The sequence below is a fragment of the Acomys russatus genome, chromosome 22, assembly GCF_903995435.1.
Source record: "Acomys russatus chromosome 22, mAcoRus1.1, whole genome shotgun sequence".
NCBI classification, from domain to species: domain Eukaryota; kingdom Metazoa; phylum Chordata; class Mammalia; order Rodentia; family Muridae; genus Acomys; species Acomys russatus.
In genome coordinates this window covers 24,588,491-24,598,183 of record NC_067158.1, presented here as the reverse complement: position 1 = coordinate 24,598,183, position 9,693 = coordinate 24,588,491, and the positions used below count along the sequence as shown (strand labels likewise).

Below are 9,693 nucleotides of genomic sequence, written 5' to 3'. Positions count from 1 at the left end.
CCTCTGCCTCTCGAATGCTGGGATTACAGGAGTGCACCACCTCGCCATGGCACTTTTTTTTAGTTTTAAAAAACAAACAAACAATTAAAAAAATATCCACCCAGCTTCCTAGCAGCACAGTAGGATGAACTGGAGACAAGTTAGGCTTCCTAGGAATGTAAGAAAAGACAAGGATGGCTGGACCTGGAGCTGTACACAGGGCCCAGGAGAGGGGAAGGATTCAAAAGCTGGTAAGCCAATAGGGTGCACGAGGAAGCAGTAGCCCTGAGCCCAGGTCAGTAACAGGAGCTCAGGTCCTGCCCCCCTTGGTCTTTGCCTTCCCCAAGCAGGCTAGAGCCAAAAGCTTTCCTTTGCCATGTCAGAAATGACCCGCTGTCTGCTCTTCGGAGCAGATGCATCACTTAGCAAGGCAGCACAAGCCTAGTGCTCCCTACTGTATCACACCGTCTGCTCAGGAGTCCTGTTCAGAAGGATCCTTCTCCTGGCCAAGGACTTTAAAAAAAAAGACCTATCAAGTGACCGCATAGACAGACCTAAGACCAGTGTGTCCTGAAGTCCTCATCACTAGCCTGGCTTCCAGCCAGGGCGGGACTGCTGCTAGGAACAAAGCTGGAAACACACTGTGGGGGTGGGAGGGTGGGGCTTTATTTACTTCTGCTATGTACACATATGTACAGCTGGTTTGAGCCAATGGTACACTATGTCACAGAATTATCTTATACACACACATTCCTGGGCAGGAAACGGGATGCTCTGTTCCGAATATCCACTGCTGGTGAAGGAAAAGGACCCCAATGGATGCTGCCTACCCCATTCCCAGACACTGACTCCCTCCCACAGGCAATCTGTGCCTCTCCCTGCCTCGGGCACATGATGGCGAGATCTGGATGGTGGTAGCGGCAGCAGCTGCTTCATCTTTCTCCTCACTCATACTTGTGCTGAGGCCAAAAAGCAGCCGTGGCCCCACTCACTGACAGTAGCAGCAGCCTGACACCTGATGCCCAGAGCCTAACTGAAGGCCAGCCCCAGCGTGCCCACAGCCTCTCCTAGGTCAAGCACTGTGGCTTCATGGCGCACTGGCATGCATCTTCTCCAGACAGTTCATCCAGAACATGACCAGTCGGTTGTCACGGTTGATGCAGAAATCTGTGAAGTCCTTCAGCAGCCGATCGGCAAACTTCTCATCCCCTGTGGCACTGGAACGCCATGTCTTGGTCAGCATGGTGTTGTAGGCCCAGTTGTAGCCAACCCGCTCCTCACAGAACATGTTTTGGTTGGTGGAGCTGGTTGAGTTCCGCCGTCGCCGCTGCTGCCCAGAAAACTTGCGTTTGGAGTACGGCAGCTGAAGAAACACTGTTCCTGAAGAGAGAGAGAGAGAGAGAGAGTAGGCCTGAGCAGAGCCACTGGTGAACACCTGCAGCTGGCTCTGGCGGTCCTGCCACTGCGGGCTCAGGCAGGGCCTCATGTGCCTATGGCAGGGGCTCCTGCACCTGCCCAATTTTTTGCCCACAGTTCCTCACCTGTAACATGGATATACTGTGGCTTGTTCTCAGCAGGGAAGTTAAAAGCAGAGGCAGAATATTTATCTTGCACAAATCCAAACCTATGGTAGGGACAGAAACACACACGGTTTCATTAGCCGGAGAAACAGGGAGCAGTGTGCAGCTAAACTCTGACAGGCCAAGATGCTGGAATGTGGGAAGGCCTCCCGTGCGAAACACAGAGCCTACTTCTTTTTGCCCTCAGCATCTACCTTCCAACCCGTGGCCCCCAGCTCTCCCGCTCACAGCCCTACTATGTCACCACAGTGGCCGCAGCACTCTGCCAGCCTCCGTCCCACTTAGCGCCTTCTCTCCCACACGCCCTCTCCTCTCTATCTTCAGTCTGCGTCTTGTGGCATGTGTCCTGGCAGGCTGCTCGCCAGCACACATCTATGCCTTGTCTTATGTCTTCTTAGCCACATCTGATGCCACTGTTGTCGTGCTAACGCTGGAAACGTTCTCAATAAAGGCTTTCACTGAAATGGAATGAGGCATCTTATAAACTCTTCCCTTAATGGCGAGGAACAGCAGTCCAAGGCTCATTGCTGTTCTGTGCTCTAGAAACGGGAAATGAGTGGAAGCCATTTCTCATCTGTGGCTTGTCCTGTTCCACTTCTTATCTATAGCTTGTTCTATTCCTGGTTTTTCTATTTCCATAAAGCACATTTATTCTGGCCCCACCTGCGTAGAGCTGTAGAGGACGTGCTAACAGATGTGCCCAGATCCTGCCCTCTGTGTCTGAGGGCTTATGCAATGAAGGCAGTGATGGAGGAGGTGAAGTGCGTCTCCTCTCCTGGACTGAGCTGGCGGGAAGGGCTGTGCTGTGTCCTCCGAGCTGCCAGCTCTAAGCCCACATCCCCTATGTACACATCAAGTATGCAAATTCAGTGGACAGCGTCTACAGGACACTTGTGGAGTTCTTCCACACTTTCCAACCAAGCCAACTGACTTACGTAACATGACCAGCTGGACCAGAGGCTTCTTGACTCATTTCTTCTTTAGGTCACCTTTTTTTGTTTTTGTTTTGTTTTGTTTTTTCAAGATAGGACTTCTCTGTGTACCCTTGGCTGTCCTGGACTCACTTTGTAGACCAGGCTGGCCTCAAACTCACAGAGATCCACCTGCCTCTGCCTCCCAAGTGCTGGGATTAAAGGCGTGCACCACCGCCACCTGGCTAGGATACCTTTTTAAACATTTATTTATTATTTACTTTGAGATGGGGTCTTAGATATGCCAGGCAGGTGTCAAATTCATAATCCAGCTGAGGATAACCTTCAACCACCAGTCTTCCTACTTTTGCCTCTTGAGTGCCACCTCCTGTAGTGCTTGGTGCATGCTAGCTGACCCACATACCAACTGATCCACATACCCAGCCTAGGACCTTCATATTTATTTACTTAAAAAATTGTATTATGTGAATGTGTGTGTGTACTTGCTTGTCTGTAAGTGCATGAGTACAAGAGCCCTTGGGGGCCAGAAGAGGGTGTTGGATGCTCTGGATCTAGAGTTACAGGGCAGTTGTGAGCTGCCCAGTGTGAGTGCTGGAAACCAAATCTGAGTCCTCTATGAGGAGCAGCCATCACTCTCAGGTACTTAGCCATTTCTCCAGCCCCAAGATGTTTAGGTTTTGAAAATACAATTTAGTCAGGCATGGTGGTTCGTGCCTTTAACTCCAGCACTCAGAAGCCAGACAGGCAGATCTCAAGGTCAGCATAGTTTACAAAATGAGTTTTAAGCCAGCTAGCACTCCATAGTGAGACCTCCCCCAACCCCAAACAAACAACAACAAAAACCAAACTAAATTAAACAAACCCCCTTAAAAAAACACTCAGAAAACCTCATTTCAGCCTAATGGTCCCTAGATGCTTCATTTTCCACTTGGGCAAGCCAGGGCTACAGTGAAGGCAGGGAGAACCCACCCAGAGGATGTGAATTAACTTCACTCCAGTTACCCAGGTAAGCAGAAGAAAGAGCTAGGTGTCACCACAGAGGGAACTATGGGGGAGGGGGGGATGGAAGCTTTTCTAGATTTTTCTGAGATGGACCTTTTGGGTAGGCTGTCATTTCAGAGTCACATCTCCACTTAGAATTCCACTCCACATAAAACCCTAGGTAGGACCAGGGATGCAGCTCAGTGCCTGCCTAGCTCCCACAAGGCCCTGGGCTCAATCTGCAGTGCTGCATACAGGAGCTATGAGCAGAACAAAGACTCTGGAAAAGGCATGTTGCTGGTACCATGGACGGGAAAATTAAACTTCTGCCCTCCACGGGCCTACAAAACAGTCTAGACGGATAGTTTTTAAAAGAAAAGGAAAGTGCAAATGTAAAGTGTGTTGTGTGTGTTAGAGCAACCTGTAATCGCAACAGTCGAGAGGCAGAGACAGGAGACTGTGAGTTCAAGGCCAGTCTGGGCTACACAGTGAGCCCCTGTGGGGAAGAAAGAGGGAGGAATTCAAAACAGAGGGGCCTGAGAGTCCCTGTCAGAGGACACAATGACAGGTGCAGAGAAGGCTGGGTTTAGAAAAGGGTGATACACAGCACAGTCTGTCACACGCGGGACAGCTTTAAAGACATGTAAGGAAGTCAGATGTCAGTTTCCTGAAGAGGAAAGGGAAACTGTTAGAAAAAATACACCCAAGACCTGGGCTGAGGAGGATTAGAGAATCTGTAAAGAAGAAGAAGAAGAAGGAAAGAAAGAAAGAAAGAAAGAAGGAAGGAAAGAAAGAAAAAAAAAACCAAAAGCAAACAGATTTGGCAAATAAAGGTCAAATCTAGGAGACAACTAGTCAAAATGTGTAGTGCAGGCTGAGGAGCTGCTCACCAGCTGTAGCTGGCTGAGGCATCCTAGTAACTATGCTTCATGCAGATTTGCCAGCTGAGCCCAGCAACCCCCAGAGGGGTGGGAAAAGGAAGAATAAGCTCCAAGACTTGCCATGGGGTGTCCACTATTTCTCGGCAGTGGGAGTGGACCAGGCCTGTCTACTTCCTACAGCAAGGCCTTTCCCAATGACTTTTTTTTTTTTAATTCTTAAAAAAAAAAAAAAAAAAAGATTTATGTATTTTAGGTACATTGAGTGCTCTATCTGCATGTACACCTGCATGCCATAGGGCATCAGATCCCTGTATAAGATGGCTGTGAGCCACCATGTGGTTGCTGGGAATTGAACTCAGGACCTCTGGAGAAGCAGTTATGCTCTTAACCACTGAGCCACCTCCCGAATCCCATAAGGTTAGATCTTAGGGTAAGGTGTAAGATAGGGAAAAGCCAGCGTGGGTGGAAGAATTTAGAGGCCTCTGGCCTTGTGAATATATGGTGGGTGTTGGGGGTACATTCAGGGTGCAGGTAGCAGCTGAAGGTGCTTCAAGCAGAGGGTAACTGAAACATAGCAGGAGGCTTTGTTTCACCATAAGGAATACCAAATAGCAAGTGGACGCCAGCTGAGTGATGCTTAGAAACAATGTAGTCTGCGGCACTGGTGGAACAGCAGACAGCTAATCAGAGCAGCTGGGGTCAGGGTTTTCCTGGAGCACAAGTCCAGTGTCAACAAGTATCTACTCTCACCCACTGCTTTTAAGCAATCTAATACACAGGGAAGTTTACTGGCAAATTTTACAATGTTTCACTTGCCCTGTGTCCTCCATACCACAACTAGGTTCTTTGTAGGCTATTTACAAAGCCCTAATCTCTCCCTTCCACAGAAGAACCAAGCAATGAGGTCTGTAAGACAACAGCCACAGACTGGCAGGGCAGCATTTATCTCTGTATCCGAATGGTGGTAAGCAGTGAGTTTGTCACTAGAGCAATGGTTCTTAACCTGTGGGTTCCGACCCCTTGGAGCTTGTATGACCCTTTCACAGGGGTCGCATATCATATCCTGCATACTAGATATTTACAGTATGATTCATAAACAGCAGCAAAATTACAGTTATGAAGTAGCAACAAAAATCATTTTATGGTTGGGGTCACCACAACAAGAGGAACTGTATTAAAGGGTCACAGCATTAGGAAAATAGAAAACCACAGCTCTAGAAAGACAGACGCTTTCCCTCAGGAACAGAAGGAACTGGGTTTCACTTTAGTAACTGCTATTGGAGAAAAACATTGATTTGGTCACTGTTCCCTCTTGCTAATGGACAAACCTGTGTGCAATGGCTTCCTGGAAAAGGTGCATTCGATCCCAGTATGTTTCTGGTTCAAAGCCTGAAAGGAATAAGAAATAAATGCTGAGCTGTGGTCACAGGGTTTGTAATAAGCTCACTGTTCTCATTGCTCTTGACAATTCTTATCTCTTGTCTCTGAACTCTAGTCCCCACCCAGTTACAGAAAGGACTGCTGTGTTCTCCACAACCCTTCCCCAAGTTTCTCCACAGTCTAAAAAGGTGGAGTCCTCAGGAGCCATCAGAATTCAATGAGCTTATGTTAATGTCTTAATTCTAAAGCTGAAAAGAGTCCAGTAATTTTATGTTTATTATTTGTTTCTGAGACAGGTTCTCACATAGTCCAGGTTGGCATCAAACTCTATATAGCTAGAGATGACTTTGAACTCCTGCTCCTCCTACCTCTACTTTGCTCCTCCTACCTCTACTTACAGCTGTGTACCAGGAGACCTGGTATGAACGTATCTTAAAACACAAACCTGAAGTATATGTTGGGGCTTCTAAAAATAACATCTATCCATTTCTAACATCACTAACCTTCCATTTCCCTGTAAAGAAAAACAAGCTCCATTTTAAGGGTGAGAAACGTGAAGCAAGTAAATATAGAAGAAATTCTTGAGAAGTCATCAGCTTCTGGGGGGTGGGGGTGGGGGAGGCAAGCAGAGTAGAATTTGCTCCTTCATCATAGACTGAACTGTTCCACCTCCCTCTTCCACAGGGTGGCTGCTGACGACCAAAGCAGAACGGAGGTGGAAGGCTAAATACTCTGTCACCTAGCAACAGGAAGCAGAGCTGGGCTGCTCTCTGGATGGAGCGTTTGAGGGACCTGACAGCAACAATATAGACCACCCAAAGACTAAGGATGGAGTGGCTTTGTTACTCTGTCCATAATTAGAACTTTGTTTAAAACAGATTGAAGACACTCCCCCACTCACATGCACACAAATGAATACACAGACACATGCTCACAGATACACCTACACAGAGACACACATGCACCCACACAGATATACACCCACACAGACACACACATACAAACACAGACACATACCCACATATACAACTACAGGCACACACACCACACAGAGACACATGCAAAACACACACACACACACACACACACACAAACACACACCACATTTGTGACAGATTTTAAGATTCAGACTCACTTGTAACAATAAGTAGAGAAAACAAAAAAGCCATAGAATCTAGAAAACTGAATTTTAGATTTGAGTCCTTATTCCTTTACACAAGGACTATTCCTTGTAACCATGGTAATAACCGAGGTTGATGTTTAGAAGACCAGGTCAGAAGCAGCAGGGAAACCATCAGCTCTAGTGCCAGGCCTGCGAGCAATGCTGTTACAATGAGGAGAACATCTCAGGATGTTGTAAGGTAACTGGAGTCCCTCGAGATATTAACAACACTCCCGTGAGCAGCTGCCTGGCCTAAAACTTTGAAAGGAACATAATCACTAACATTTCAGGACTGCATAAGTGGTTCTCTCAGCCGTGCTGTGAGGTTAAGCAGGAACATATATGTGTGCAAAGGGACTTCGTAACTCTGTGCAGCCAGACTCTTAGGATTCTGAGGGGCTCAGATACAAAAATGCCTTCTAAGTTGTAAGCAGAGAGTATAGGCTGTTGGAACTTGTAGGGCAGCCTGTCATAAAACCTCAAGATTACTAGGTTTAGCCTGCCCTACCTGGCAAGCCCTCCTTACCCTCTGCCACTTAACGTAACACAAACTTACAAGGGAGTGGGAAAAAAATATTTCTCTTACATCAAAGCTGTGTCTTTCACGTTTATACTCTTGCTATCACATAGCACATGACACGTTAGTATCAACTCCAGCTTAGTGCTTTTGGAAATGTCATCTTGAACTCACAGAAAGCTTTTCAGGAGCAATTTATGCATTTGTCTGCAGGGTGTGCTTGGTGATAGCAGTGGGAGGCGTGGACGGGGAGAGTGGGTAAAGGGCATGTTGGGGTGGTCCCCTGTGTCCTTTTCTGACAGAAGGAAGGGCTCTGAGTCCTTGAGATGCAGCACTGGAGATACACTCAGGGAGCCTGGGACTTACAAAGCCTGTGGTAACTTTGCACACAGGACACTGCATCCTGTTTTGCCTTTGATGGCCTTTCTAGGGCCTTATCGTATGGACTAGCACGTGAAAGGATCACCTCAGATTCAGAGAATCATTGCAGCCACACCAGGTGGCTGACAGCACAAAGAACATGGCAGAACAGTGGCGTAGCGACGGACAGTGCATGGCCCCTTCTCCCATCTACTGCTTGGTTCATGCTGGCCTTCCAGGGCCGGCAGAGCAGCTCTAGCCAACCCATACATGAAAAATTCAAAGCTCAGAAGCTTTATGTAACGTGTCCCAGATTACCCAGTCAGTATTAAATTCTAGCACAGGGATGGAGAGACAGCTCAGTGGTTAAGAGCCCTGGCTGTTCTTGCAAAGGATTTAAGTTTGGCTCCCAGCACCCAGGTGGTGGCTCACAACCATCCAGAACTTTAGTCCCAGCAGATCTAATTCCCTCTTCTGGCCTCTGTGGGCACTAGATGCACATGTGGTGCACAGATTTAAATGCAGGCAAAACACTTATACACATAAAATAAATTACCCACAGCAAAACCCCAGATTATTTTGCCCATTGTAGAATAGCTGTCTTAACTAGCTTGCAGTTTTTGTTGTTTTTTTTAAAGGCATATGTTCACTGGACGGTGATGGGCTTCATTAAGACATTTCATATAAGTATTGTCCAAATTCTCGTTTCTTACCCCATCTCCCACTTGCCCTTTTTCTCCTTTGTAATAGTCAATACTTCCTTTCTGCTTTCTGATTCTTATTAATGTCTGTATTCATTTTCCATCTAGATTCTACTTATGAGAAAACATAAGGGGGAGGGCTGGGAGGTGAGCCTGACTGAGACGCTGAGACAGACCCTGCAGAGGAGAGCAGCTCTTACTGTCGAACAGATGCTCGCTGCCCTCCTTGAGCAAGCAGCTGAGGTTGAGCGGGATGAAGAGCTGGGCCCGCAGGGGATCACCATACAGGTAACTGGGCAGTGCAAAAGGACCCTCCAACACCGGGACTAACAAGAAGCCGCATGAGGTAGCTTTTCGATGCCAACCTTGGACCTGGAAGAAAGCACAAAACAGCATCATCTCCAGGTTCTTTAGATGAAAGAAAATACTTCTGCTTCTAAAGAGCAGACTTGCCAGAGTGGCGGCAAACATATCAGTCAGCACATTCACTTACTCATGTTCTCTGGCGCCAAACAGTCCTGGTCAGGAAAAAGTGCAATTGTGCCTCCTGATGAGTGCTAGAAAAACTAAGTTGAGCACACAGCTCCTCTTCATGGCCCAGGTTTCTGGCCTTCGGTTTCTTTTTCTTTTCGTTCTTTCTTTTTTTTTTGAAACAGGATTTCTCTGTGTCACCCTGGCTGTCCTGGACTCACTTTGTTGGCCAGGCTGGCCTCGAACTTACAGAAATCGGCCAGCATCTGCCTCCCAAGTGCTGGGGTTAAATGGGTACAACACTATGCCTAGCTAACCTTCAGTTTCTTTTGAAAGGAACTGGTGAGAGAGCTGAGACCCTTCCTGTTCTGTGGAATGTCAGAGGAAGGCCACAGGACAACGGCTGAATCTTTCTAGCTTTGTTGTGTACAGAGTCCAGTGTATCGAATAAGAAAATCGCCCACTCTGGCTGACGTAGCACGGGAGATGACTGCAGTGACTTCTAGCTGAAGTGACCAGCTTTTGGTATAGGAGAATATGCTCTGGGGAACTACTAAAGCTATCTTCCTCATCTTCCTGAAAGCCAGAGTCCTGTAAGTATCTCTAACAATCAACGCCTCCTCAGGGAACTAAGTTTTTTTGAAACACGTTTTAAAAAAACATAAAACTAGCTGGGGATGGTGGCACACGCCTTTAATCCCAGCACTCAGGAGGCAGAGGCAGGTGGATCGCTGTGAGTTCAAGGCCAG

General features: G+C 47.3%; 1 protein-coding gene across 14 annotated transcripts in view; it reads right to left on the bottom strand.

Annotated features, from left to right (window-relative positions):
- Positions 1-1,022: 1,022 nt before the first annotated feature.
- Positions 1,023-9,693, bottom strand: part of Depdc5 (DEP domain containing 5, GATOR1 subcomplex subunit) — a 118,176-nt gene continuing 109,505 nt past the window's right edge. For 12 of the 14 annotated variants that reach the window (XM_051165226.1, XM_051165227.1, XM_051165229.1 and 9 more), the window contains 4 exons: positions 8,674-8,845; positions 5,682-5,742; positions 1,521-1,603; positions 1,023-1,359 (listed from right to left, as the gene is read on the bottom strand). In XM_051165226.1, the coding sequence (XP_051021183.1) occupies positions 1,067-1,359; positions 1,521-1,603; positions 5,682-5,742; positions 8,674-8,845 (609 nt within the window). In that variant the 3' untranslated portion in view covers positions 1,023-1,066. The remainder of the gene's footprint in view (positions 1,360-1,520; positions 1,604-5,681; positions 5,743-8,673; positions 8,846-9,693) is intronic. The other 2 variants (XM_051165234.1, XM_051165235.1) reach the window with 1 other exon arrangement.